Source organism: Siniperca chuatsi, linkage group LG6 (assembly GCF_020085105.1).
Source record: "Siniperca chuatsi isolate FFG_IHB_CAS linkage group LG6, ASM2008510v1, whole genome shotgun sequence".
NCBI classification, from domain to species: Eukaryota; Metazoa; Chordata; class Actinopteri; order Centrarchiformes; family Sinipercidae; genus Siniperca; species Siniperca chuatsi.
This window is the reverse complement of record NC_058047.1, coordinates 12250979-12264892: the sequence shown is the minus strand read 5'-3', so window position 1 is coordinate 12264892 and position 13914 is coordinate 12250979. Positions and strand designations below refer to the sequence as shown.

The 13914-nt window shown below is 39.6% G+C and overlaps 1 protein-coding gene across 24 annotated transcripts in view; it reads right to left on the bottom strand.

Annotated features, from left to right (window-relative positions):
- Positions 1-13914, bottom strand: part of ptprsa (protein tyrosine phosphatase receptor type Sa) — a 229772-nt gene that overhangs the window by 92113 nt on the left and 123745 nt on the right. For all 24 annotated transcript variants that reach the window (XM_044200931.1, XM_044200918.1, XM_044200921.1 and 21 more), the window contains one exon: positions 2462-2650. In XM_044200931.1, the coding sequence (XP_044056866.1) occupies positions 2462-2650 (189 nt within the window). The remainder of the gene's footprint in view (positions 1-2461; positions 2651-13914) is intronic.

Genomic DNA, 13914 nt, shown 5'->3' with positions numbered 1-13914 from the left:
ATATCAAAGATTTAGTCTTATTTTTCAGTTGTATTTTATTGGTTGGTTAATTTTATTGTCCCCCCCAGTTTTAACTTGTGTTATGGGTCACAGCCAAATGTAATGTGTTGAAGACTCTGAGATTTGTACTGAGACACGTCAGAGTTTCAGACACAAATACAGACAAAACACATAGAGAGTGACAACAAAAACAGCAGTCTGTTTCAGTTAGACAAGACACACAAAGACAATTGAAAAAAAATCATGAAACCGATAAAGACAGATGATACAGAGGTTAGACAACAGGCAGGAAGCTGAATTTATTTGTCCATCATCCACAGAGGCTCAAAACTCCCAAAGCCATGTTGACAAGGTCACCAGATAGCTCAGTATTTAGATAGAGCTGACCCTCCATATGTTTATATACAACTGGTGGAGTAGACAGGCTTACCAGCTGCCAAATGTACATGAGAAACAAACAACAAAATCTCTTACATTTCTCTAATTCTCTATAAATCTTTAATATCTTAAATGGCCTTTATAATTTATTTATTTCCAACATAGTAAAGCTTAAATGCAAAACCAGAAATTTTGAATATTGTCTGTTAAAGTTCCATGATTCTACAATATTACCCAAGTACTGCAATACCGCAATAATTACATTCAGCTGCAGACAACCTATGATATCACAATTATATTTGTGAAGACACATCACGCCACTCATGTCATCTAATTGGCAAGATAAATTGATGGCCGAAATGATACAATAAACTTGCCACCAACTAAATGAGTTGGTGGCAGTAACGCGCCAACAAATGTAGTAATGTGCCAACAATGTCAATGATGAAGAAGACCGCTAGCAAGCGAACATAGATATAAACCAAGCGCAAATTGAAATAAGAAAAAATTGCTTTGGAAATGTTTTATGAGGAGACATGCACTAACATGTTTGTTAGACCTCAATGATACACATAATATGTTCTTGTGAGAAACGCTGAAAGTAAACAACTTTGGTTCGTTTACAAGAAAACACCACACCTAAATTGTTCAGGAGAAGGCTGGCAGTGCAAGAACATGAAGGTGAAAACATTAATGTTAGAGCTCTTTTCATAAGAGTCCTTTGTGGAGGCTCTTTGTTCTCAAACTAAAGTCAAAAGCACTGGCTGACAGCCTTATCCAAAGCACCTCAGGACAACCAAACATCCCCAGAGGAGATCCCCAGGCCACTATGAATCAAGATACAGTTTTTCAGTAAGTTGCACAACATCACCCTGGAGAAAGAAAATAGTCACACATATTCTGGTTTTGCTTTGAAAGCTTAAAAGTCAAATGTCTACCTCAAAACTGGAGTGTACCATTAAGTTAAACATGAAACATATCTAAAATTAAAAGCATCTTAGGGAGCTGTGGACTTGCTGTATTTGGCAAGGCATAAATATTGAGATGACAAATTGATTATTTTGAGTGTACAGCTCATGAGGGCCACAACTGGGGCAGGAACTCAATGGCAACAGACACTTTATTTAGTGGCGTCTCTGCTGATTTACGTTTGCAGCAACAAATCAAATCGGAGTCATTGGATTTTTTGAATGGTAACAAATCATCGACCTAAAATATCTACCCCTTATTGCTCGGGGGCACTCCAGGGCCTACACTTAATTAGCTATATAATTAGACTTTGCTTTACTGGGCCTCTCAGTGGGGTTTAATCAATGGGAACAAGACAACATATCCACCACTGAGTTGTGTCAGTAGAATGTGGACCTTGCTCTCATTGTCTACTATGACACACTTCTGGGATGTTGAATCATTTGACCCGATTCAGTAATGTTACACTCTTAACCATAATATGTTATTTTGAAAATATCTATCACATCTTTTGGATGATTATCTATGGTAATAACAACATAGCCAGAGCAATATATGGTTATAACGCTCAGCCTTTAGACTCTCATGTTGTAATCTAGGAAATTTAGCTTGCCCTCAAGATTTGTTGTTAAAATGCTTTAAACAGTAAACACCCAAGTTGAGTTGGGTCAACACACATTTGTTTTAGTTTTCAAAGCTTTAGGTTATTTTCACATCTTTAATATAACGTAAGGATTACACACTCCTAATTTAAATAAATCCACATTGCACTGCCATTACCCTAAAAACAAAGTATAGTTTTTAGTTCCTAAAAAGGTTACATCTTGACAAGGTTTCCACCTGAAAGTGATACAATAAGTTTCAGTGAGTGTTGCAGTAACAGATACCAAACAATTATATGTGTTCCCAAGCTAGAGATATGAATCTGTTGAAAAACTAACAAAGTTCTCACATTGTCTAACAATTTGGGGGGGGGACTGGGCACTGCAGCCACCTTAGCTGCAAAGCACAAAAACAACCATGTTAACTATTGCCAAAAATGTCCTGGGAAATCAAACAAGTGCTGAAGTTAAGAGGGAAAAAGGCAACAACATAATGCTTGGGCTTTTCTTACCTGAGCGTAGCTGTTTGATTCGCCCATTACTTGCACTGGGGTCAATGGGCAGGAAGTCTTTGTACCAGGTGATTTCTGGGTCAGGGTTGCCACTGGCAGCACAGAGCATGGTGGCTGTTCGAGTGCGCTCCACCACTTTGAGTTGAGGGCCCATGTCAATGTTAGGGAAGCCTGGTGGAAGTAGGTCCTCTGTGAAAAGAACAGGAAAAGAGGGGGAGTGAGTCCTCTGACTTGCAAAACCAGCATTTATGACTTAACAAAGTTCCCATTGAAAGTAGTTATTTGTAATCCTTATGCATACATTTCCATTATCGCTAGAACTGAGATCACAAATATAACACAATGGTGATTTAACTAAAATAAGACAAAACTAATTATTATACAGCAGTGATTGAGTCTTATTTACACCTTTTTGCAGTCGTGGCCATCATATTTTGGAACAAAAATGTACAAGTACACTGCATAAATTAAAATCTCACCAATACCTGCTCTTTTTTCACATACTTGTTGGGAAGAAGATCTTTGGAAATGTGACATTTATTTATGTCACATGTAGGACTAGGTGTGACATTTTAGAACAATTGCTAACTGTGTAGTGTGATTTCCATTTTAATTTTTTGTGTGTCTTGTACCTGCCTTTGTGAAAGTACATTTTACATTTGAAATGAGCAAATAACATTTTTTTAAAAATTCTTTTGCCAGTCATAATTATTTGAATTTTATTTGATAGTGACAGCTACAGAAATAGAAAGGAAAGGCAGGAGAGAGAGAGGGGATGACATGCAACAAAGGGAACTGTTAGAATTGAACCCGGGCCGTTGCGGTAAGGACTCAGCCTTAATGGTACGCACTCTACCAGTTGAGCTACTGGGGCGCCCCCTCAATTATAATAATTAATTCCTTATTAACATAATGGAAAACATAACAGTAACCTGTAAGAGTTAAATATGTAATAAAACTATGATCAAATTAATGTCAGAAGGTAAATGTTTGCAGTAACAGTATTATGTGTACTTAAGTGTACTTATAATTTTCACATTGGTATAGTGCCCATGTTACTATAAACCTTGAAATCATTCAATCTTCAAAGTGAAAAGTAATACCAGAAGAAAAGCCTGGTAATCCCAGCACTTTCTCCATTTAGTTTCCCCATGTTCAGTGAAATAAATGACACTCAAGTCAAGACACTCAATACTATGCAATTATTTCACTGTTATGAGATGACAGTGTAGTGTGCTCTATGGTGATAGTTCTACTGATGCGGAATCCATGCTCTCCTGGGGCAATTAGTCCCATAGGTCAAATCGCTTGACCTCTACCCCGACTGGAGCCAGAGCAGTGACTCATTCTTAGATGACGAGAGCCGAGGGGGAAGTACCCTGAGCTGTAATATGCATCAAAAGCCCAAGGCCACATTGCATCTTGGAGAAGATTGAATGACTAAGATGCTGGCCAGTGGCACAGTAGAGGTCACTGTCACTGAGAGCCAATGACCTCATGTCCACTCTGCAGACATAATGGTGGTGTTGTCAGCGCCTGGGGAGTGGTAAATTAAGTGAAATTAGGACAGTAAGTTGAGTCGCAGTTTTAGAATCACAGACTCTAAAAGCAAGGTTGGTCTGTCTGCCTTTAATGGACAGCTATTCCATATTACATTTTCCACTTTATACAAATAAGACTGAGCGATGAAACCATGATGGATTAAAGTGACAATTATATCAAAATCTTCCATTTTTGAACAATGTTGTCTCATTTTAAGTCATGCCAATTAGGTGGTTCATATTAAAAGGATGGCATTGGGGGTGGGTCCATATGTATTCACATTCTGAAATATTGAATCTTGGAAAGTAAAAGACACACAGGAGAACAGAAGAAAGAACCAGAGAGTCTCAAAACTAAGTCCAGACAGGTTACCTCTAACTAAGGCTGACATCAGCAGAGCACGATGAATATTTCAATGCTAGGTTCAAAGAAGTACAGGCATTTACACTGTTTTAGGCTCTGTGCTGTATCCTCTCCATCAATTATTAATGATCACCCCTGTATAATCTCTTTATACCAAGTATCCCTGAAGCTTAGAAAAGCAATGGCAAGTCTACACTTCAGAACAAGATAGAGCAATATGTTCTCACAAACTCCCTCTTCTGTGTGTCATCAATGATCTATGTATAAGATGCCATAAAAGGTGCTGCACCCTCGTACCCCTCTAGCTAGTTCTGCCTGTTGGTGAACGATATCTGCAAAGGGTAGGTCTGGCCTGCTCTCTGGGTGTTACATCTGATGTATTTTATGTTGCAGAAGCCTATCTGTGCTTCACATCACATTAACTAACCCTTCATGGTATGAAAACACTATACAGAAGCCTACACAGACTACAGTAATGAAGCTGAAAACATACATTGAATGAGTGGATTTGAGACTGATGAAAATAGGCAAGTGACAGAGGAATCTGCGTGAAGGAGCAAGGGAGGGCAGAAATAGGTGGGCGAACAAACCAACCAACCAAAACAGCAGTAAACAAGAAGCAGGGATGGTGGATTCATGGAAAGATTATGTGATCGTTAAAGCTGCTCTGACCTGATACAGCACCAGCAGCCTTTCCTGAATAAATGGCATGTATGCTGGTTACTTACTTCCCCAGGAATAGAGTCTGATACCATCTTTCCCTCTGAAGCTTACAGGCTCTGTCAACAAAGGCGGCCATGCAAAAATAAACAGATCACTCAACGAGGGAGTGTTACTTCAGGGTTAGCCAGCCTGACAGTGAAGGGGAGTATCCTATAATTCCCAAAGGGCCAGTCCCCCATAATGGCGTAGCACTTGCATTTCTATGATGTGTACTGGGGGTTCTCTGTGATGATAAATCTTCACAGGCCAAATAGAATCAACACATGTACACTATTGGTAAATGACAACGTCTGTTTATTTTGCCCGAAGCAGCCTTTGTCACTTAGGCCAACAATCGTCATACTACAGACCTATGAGACACATGCTGCACTCACACCCTGCATTGTGCCAAGAATTTTCAAAATATCATACAACTTTTGAATTTTTTCTTTTATCTCAGACATATATTCATTTAGATTAAATTTTCTTTATCACAGTGTAAATGCTAAAGCTAAAATATGACAAAATAAAAAACAACTATGTAATTGAGTCTTATCTGATGATCATCTTCCTGATTTGATGGATATCAAACATGCCTCACCCATTAGGTTCAGCAGGAGGTAAGGGTGGTTAAAAAAATCTTAATCTTCCCAGCATGCAACCCATCTCCCACAAAAGTCTTTTTGATGCATCCTACTGATTCGAAAATTGGTCAGTGCTTGTATACTTGTTGGTATATGCTGATGACTGGCATCTGGGCAGCTCATCTTGGTCTCTCCACTGCTGTGATGTTTAGCACTTAGGCAGCAATAACTAAGGCCTTGCAAAGACAACACTGAAACCATTCTGTAGTTAATCAGATGAAAAACCATTTATCTGCAAAAACAGGTTTTCAACAATGAAGAATGCATATTATCACACAAGATAACCGTACTTTGGAAAATATTCAGCAGCATTTGGACAGCTTACAAAGATTGCAACTTGCTCAGTACATCTGTTAATTAGAGTAGGCTTTCAAGTCATGCAAGAGGAAGAACAGTAACCTAAGGTTACTGTTATGGCAAACAGTACATGTCCACTCCATACAACAGCTGGCGTGATCAGCATGACTCCAAAGCTAAGCCTCCTACAGGCTCTAGTTGACCTTGTGTAGATTTAGATTTTTATCATTCTCTTTTGGTTTTTTGGGTTGGCTTGAGTGCCATCATTATCCATAATTGTCTTTAATTTAGCTTTGCCATTTAATATCATTACAGAAGTGACAGGTGCAAAGCCTTTAATCAGCCTCTGGTTAGCTTAGCCACTGCCTGGCTGTTAATCTGCCAACTCATGCCTGCTGTTGTGTTCTGCTTTCTATCATGCTAAGTGTAGCCCTCTTAAAAGGTCCGTCCTTTAGACCCATTTAACTCTCCTGACTAATCCCATTTCGAGTGATTCACTATTACCAAACCATCTCTTTTTCTGGTACAGTCTGTAGGTATAGATTCCCACAGCTCTAACCAAAAGGGCTTTGTGATTAAATATGCCATTTGGTGGGCACTTTCACTTTTTCCAGAGCAGCGAGAACAGTATACTGATGAATGAGTGGACCTAATGAAAATGTAAAATATAACCATGAAATTCCTATTGCTATGCTATACCCACTATATAGTAGCATAATTACCTAGTGGTCACCATCTGCTGCACATACAATACTGTGTTATCAAATGTACTTTACAGCACCTTGAATACTGGCACCTGGCAGTTCCAGTGCCTTTCTCTGCCCAACGACCTACCTAAAACCTGCGACTTCCATAGTGCTGGTAACATGCATTACCCAATTAGCTATATAGTATTACACATGACACTTAACCTGGGTGTGTTAGTGCTCAACTCTACCACTTAAGCTTCACAGGCAACTGAACCACTAAACCTGGCAGTGTTAGTCCTGAGCATTGGTCAGGATATTATACTGTATATGGATCTTTATTATTATTATTATTACACATGTCATCCATCTGATGTCAACATGTCTGACAAAGTGGCTTCAAAGCTGCTTGTTCTGAGCCATCAATAATCTCATAGAGTAGAGAGAGGTAAAGCTCAACTGGCTGGGACTGCAGCAAATGCCGTGGGGGGTTCCACCGTCCCCCGCACCTATTACTCATATTATTATTTTCACTTACTGAAATGATTTAATTTCATCAGCAGCGTAATCAGGTTAACTGATTACCCAGCGCCACAGCATAGAGACACAGGCTTTAAGCAGGTGTGTGCATTAATACCACAGAGGGACTGCTGGGAGAGAGACAGGGTGAGAGCAAAGGAAATGAGGAGCAAGAGAGAGAGAGAAAGGTAAACAAAGGTTAAGATTAGAAACTATAGAGAGAGAGAGAGGATGATAAACATAGTGGAAGAGGATGAAGAATACCGATGGAAGGCTCTCTTTCACACACATAAATGCAGTCTGAATAAATAGATGTTTAACTAATGGGCAGACCCAGCTGCTTGGACTCTAGACAATGCAGTTTCATTTGCTGTGCACCAAAATTTCAGCCAGAACTGTTCACATTCAACAGGCAGGCCAGAGACAAGAGAAGAGTGCCCGTGTTAAGAGGGAGTTTCTGTAGTACAGCTGGGGTCAGGCTGTTCTCAAACACAGGAGTTTCACCCAGGAGTTCATGTTTCATGTGAAACCAAAAGTCAATATTGACTTATTTTAAGTTACGCTTACTTATTTTAAGTTACGTAACCTACGTAAGTTAAGTCACGTGATTTACTTCACGTGACTTACATGTTTATGTCACATGACTTACTGTGAGTTAGTAACGTTACTTATTTTAACCATGAGCTTTTCCTAAACCTAACCAAGTAGTTTTGGTGCCTAAACTTAACCAAACTACAACTGTTTCACCACATTAGCCACGTGTTTATTGTCACAGAAGGTCCGGTACACTTGTTGCTGGTTGCTGGACATTCGTAGGATTATGCACAAAGATATCTACGAACCATTGCATGAGGATACGTTGCTGGGGTAGTCTATTTTCTATAATACATATGTGTATGAATGGTCTATGCATGTACATATTAGCAAATGCTATGTGTGAACATTTACTGCAATGACGTGAACAAATTTCCAAACATGCACATGTGTAAAGCACTAACTAGACGTTGGTTGAGGCCCCAACCAATGATCAGCATAGGGTAGCATAGTTCTCCCAATTGTCACCATAATGGTTGAGTCTACAAGGTTCCCTCAAAAATGTGGACCACATATTTGAGTTTAAAGGGTTCTCTTTTCAGTGACTATATAATCTTGACTACTAAGAACCAAGTAAACATTTCCTAACTCAGAGTACATTCAAGACCATGAACTTGCTTTCTTTATGTTGTGTTTTTCTGCACTTGTGTGCTGTGAAGTGAAGCAGCTAAAAGCCAGCAGCTATTGAAAAGAATGTGTGAAACCAGGTGTAAATGTCTGGTCTTTATTCCAATCAAACAGTACACCAGTCTGTTTCACTTACAGCTTTCTTGTCTGTGGTTGACAGTTGGAGATGATGGTATATAGCCAAATGTATATCTTACAAACAAATTCTGTACTTTCCCTTTCCCTCTCAATGCATCCTTCAATGACATTCCTGAATTCTATGACCAGTGGGATTCCTGTTGAATTGCTTGAGAAATATACAAAGGGAGACAGGGGAACAGTGACACCGAAATATCCAGGGACAGAGAAGAATAGCAACACAGGGGAAATCTAATCACAGTGTCTCTGGCCCAGGCACCGATAGCCCTCTCCGGATAGCCATCTCAGCTGAATAATGGTTATTATACAGCCAGCACTCAACCTCTACCCCCCTGCTCTGTTCTCGGAAAGACGTCTGATGTCCCATTGGTATTCTTCACACCTAGCACATCTAGCCACCAAGGGCAACATTTACATCCAAATCTCCAAAATACAACCCGAGAGAAACAGTCTGAGAGACCAGATGAGAGAAAGGAAAAGAGGCAGAGGAAAAGAGTGATAAAGGAAGAGAGAGCGAAAGAAAGATTGAAAAAGTCAGGTACATTGAAAGTAAGGCAGAAGTTTGCAGCATTGCTTATTGCACTGCAAAATTAGTTTGTTGGGTCAGCTTTCTGACCATATGAAGACACCACAGGGTTGTTCTTTGTTCTTTGTGTTTTATATGCATTTACAGAGGCAAGCAGTTTCCTTTAGAATTTAAGATAACTGTTGGTTGACTGTGTACCCTATAGGTTGCTGGGCTGAGAAAGAATAATAAACAATCTGTTTGTTTTTTTAAATGTATGTGTGTTATTTAAATTTTTACGTGTGCTGTATATGCAGATAGCACAAATGCCCTGTAAGGAGAAGGTCACTGTCTTAATTTCCACAGCAGCTGGGTGTTCCATTAAATTGCCCTTGACACCTGCTGTTGACCCCTACATTTTAAGTGGCTACATGGGTAAATGGCGAAAATGTAAATATGTGAGAGACAAGAACTTCAGTCTGGCATACAAATTGACTGTTCTGACAGTTCTGACTGTTGGTGGCTTGCAAACACTTTCCACACCACCCTAAAATCTGAGCACAGCCCATATTAGGCCACATTCATAAAGCTATCATCACCACTGAGCTAAACAGCAAGTAGACAGCTTGTTTGCCAAAGAAAGACAGTGATGACAGCCAAGAGGAGGATATTTTGGAGAACAAATGGCAGCAACCACTACAGGTAGCAGCTATGACCACAGTTTTGTCAAATGTGAACGCCAAAAGAATCAAGGAAGAGAGGAACTGATGGCAAATACCAGCAACCAAACCAAGTAAAGAAAAGCCTGTTTATAGATAGCACTAGGCAGGAAACAATTTTTTACCCTCAGGCTGAGCAGGGTAATAGTGTGTAGCATAATTTCCTGTCCATTATAGGCAAAGAAGGGAACTAATTTTTGGTCCATATAACATAAGAGGCTGCTATATTTTGAGAACACAAGGCTTCAAAATAATGTCTACTTACTTATGATGGCACATAAGCTATAGAAAAAAGTGACTTTTTATGAGTTCTTTGCAGAACTTAGCAGATTGCCTTTACTTCCTCATAATTTCTTGAATCAAGATTTGCATTACATCAATATATTACTTTCATTAAATCTCATGAACACAAGGAAGCTGCACTGAAAGTTCTTGTTCACATCTTCACTCATTTACTGCAGAAAAATGCAAGATACATTTTCATCATTCTTTTATTACAGTGATTTTTATGAATGTATCTAAGCAGATGTTTTTCAGCTGATGAAAAGAGAGGGCTTTTTGACGTGTTTCTCCAAAACAGTGTAGACTGACATGCTGTCTTGCCCTACCTATGATTTTAAATGCTTGAAGCCAGGGTCCAGTATTCGAAAGAAAAACATACAATATAGACTGTTTCCCTGATGTGGTGAGCCACCATGATAGACACAGCACGAGAGAGGAGTAATTGTCTAGGACAACTCCAAAGATCCGCTGCCTGCGAGGAAAAGAGGTTGAGGAGAAAAATTGTGTTTATCCGTTTCAACCGGTGGAAGTCTCTCTCCCTCTCTCTCCCTCTCGCTCCCTCCCTCTCCTGAGGCATCTGGGGTAAGACAGGCGGACTCCAGGGGAGACAGGGGATGAGGCTGGGGCCATTAAAGGAAGTGCTTCACTGTGGAGAAACGTCAACCAGTCAGGTCTGGTTTAGTGGTGGGTGGCTTTGAGTGTGCGTGTGTGTTTCTATAAGTGGGAAGTGTTTGGGAAGGTGGGACTGTGTGTGGAGGCGCAGTGGGCACCTTGAAACCTGACGTCAGTTCACCACACAGTGTGGGTGGCAATGCTGCTGTACAATCCTTTTAAGATGTGGACTTCTGTTGCTTAATTGTTAGAGAGTTGAGAGTTGTAGAGAATGTAATGTATGCCATCTCATTCAATCACAGCTCATTGGGGCGCAGCATACCCCATAAGTTCGGCAATGAAGTTGGAGTCATGAGCGGTCTTTCAACTGCAAAATAAGTTTTAGAATTCATCATTTAAATAGTTTGCGTGATAACTGAGAATGTTCCTATTCCTTTGTGTCAATATTTTCCAACTCATCGCCATTCTTCAGCAGTGCCTACTCTGTTGCGAGTAGAAAAAAGAAAAATGGATCTAATAAGAATGGTATTGTCATGTGTGAAAAAAAGACCTAAATGTCAAAACCACTGCTTTAACAGGGGGTGAACAGGGCTTATATGTGACTGAGACTCCTAACATGTGGAGCAAAGGCTCCTCTAAGCTTGCCAAGCAACTGTGAGCCAAAACAACAACAGACTGAGATGGCAGAGCTGCTGCATTGTGCCATTTATGCCAAACCAACTAATCTAACCTAAACAAATACCAAAACCTCAAAACAAAGACTGACAGTAATTACAAAAGGATCTGGAGAGAGGTGGATGGGTGGGAGTGGGGCACGAGGCCATTAGCTTAGTGCAATTAAGCCACTAATGACAGGTTAGGAGGCACCTTTGGTGAGCAGAACAACAATTATGAATATGTGGTGGCTGGAAATGAGCAAAGGGCCAGTCAGAAGACTGCCTGGTAATTGCTTAATGTCACTTCAAGATGTGGAGATGACAAGCGGACATGGCAATAATTGTTACAGAGGATGTGGGCCTTCACCAGGGTGAGAACAGTTGGAGTGTTGGATAAATAAGTCACTTATGACAAATAAGTCAAACATGACAAGACCAAGAGGTTGTGGGTAGAATGCTGATAAGGTGGGTAACAAGTAGGACTCTTAGGAGGAAAAGCGGACAACAGAAGACTTACGCTGCAATTCCACCATCATTTCCTGCTATAAAGCAACATTTGACAGAGACATTTGTAAGTGGTCAAATCTTCTCCTCCGTCAGTAAAAAGAACCTGCGAAAAATTTAAATGAAAGGAAAAACACATACTGTACATAGTGTACCAAATGAAAAAAAACTATTTCTCCTTCAGTTGTAATAACGCAATGACACTCCCATTCACAAAGAGATGTGATGCTTAAACGCCATGTATTTCAATAGAAGGATGTGACCGAAAATGTGGGTGTATGGGTTTGAAGAAGGGAAAGACAGAAGCTAAAGCAACACATGTTGGATGTGGCGTTTCCCTTTAAGGGCCAAGAAGCACAACATTCTTTAAATATGAACAGCTGCTGTTAAATCCAGTAGGATCTGGGCTGCACTCCAGAACACAAGCTTTGTAACCATGAAGAAGTCCTGGATAGCATCTTCCAACTGGTCTCGCCGACTGCTATTTCCTTCACATTCTTGTTCTCTGTTTGTCCCTCTGATAAGTACACCTTACATCTCATTAAGAACTGCAATGCTCTAACAATACTCATATAATAAAGTCTTGGGTTTTAGAAGATTAGAATATTTTTATTGATTGTGTATTGTGTTGTATACCTTGTTTGAGACTTGTTACACCTTTAGGGGCATGTAAGTCTTCTCTTTCCTTTACTCAATCTCAGTTGAGTTTCATCCTCTCGTCATAGAAGAAATACTAATAATCATGCTGTTAAGCTTATCATCCAATTTTTACCACAGGAAGCGTAGGCACAGGACTTGTGAAGCATGCAGGACTTTAAGTCTTATCAACTTTGCCAATCCTGCAGGGCCCACAGCACGACCTCTGTGTTGTACGACTTCAGTCACCTGGGCTGGTGACTCATGTATATGCATGACGCTGGTGGTCCAGGCCATATCCCCTTTCTCTTCTTTATGCATGGTTTGGGCCACTCCAAAGGTCGTCACTCACACTGTTTCCACAGCAACCATCTCTTTCTCCCAACTCTCATTCTCTGTTTAGGTGTGGAGCAAAAAGTGCTATCCTAGTATAGTTTAGATTGTTGATTTGATTTTTGAACATTATTATTGCATTGATAATGAAGTTTTTATTGGATTCCACATGCTCATCTTATACTGTAAAATACTGTATGTACTGTTCCAATATGTAATTATTATTATTAATATTGCTATTTTTTATTTTTGTTTTGTCAATTTAATTAGAAACTGTTGTGGGCAAGTACATCCCATGTCCAGCTGCACTGATCGTCCAATTGCACATTAATATGAATATGTGCATACATACGTACTCTGAACAGCAGTAATTGCAGAATTGCGGAGAACTGATTTACATTCTCAATTATTCAACAAATTCACATGGAACCAAAATAACGGTGCACATTTAATGAAATATAATGAAAGATTAGAAGGAAGGTAAGAACCAGATGCAGGAAATCTAACTACTAATTTCAAGTTGAATTATATATAGGTTTTAAATTATTTTTGGACATGTAGCAACAAATTGTTGACTTATTTGAGGTGATAAAGTGGAGGCAAAGGAAATAAATTAAACACATTGTAATTATATTACAACTGATCTGAATGATTAAATTGTTTATAATTTTATTATTACAGGTATATTACATTTTATTATATATCCATCAGATAGAGTATAAATGGCATTTGTCGTATTTGGGGTTCTAGACATGGAAGGTGGCTTTGGCTGTTTGATAGAAGAAGAAAAAAGAAAGATTCTACTTTGCCACTGTCAGTTTCTCATTAACGAGCAGATTTGAAAATTACCTGATATGAGAGGAAACATAAGGGTATCTACTGCCACAGGTTAAATCACCAGGACAATCAAACAAGTGAGTGCTTATTATTGTAAAAACATCTCAGAGACACTGATCTTTCAATTTGGTCTCCTGGCCAACTTGCTGCAACAAAGGATCCATTTATCTAAACTTTCTAGCCAGTAATAAACCAATCAGCCAGACCCTAACCCCTCTTCTACGTGCCCCTCACTCTCCATGCCTCTTCATCTCTTC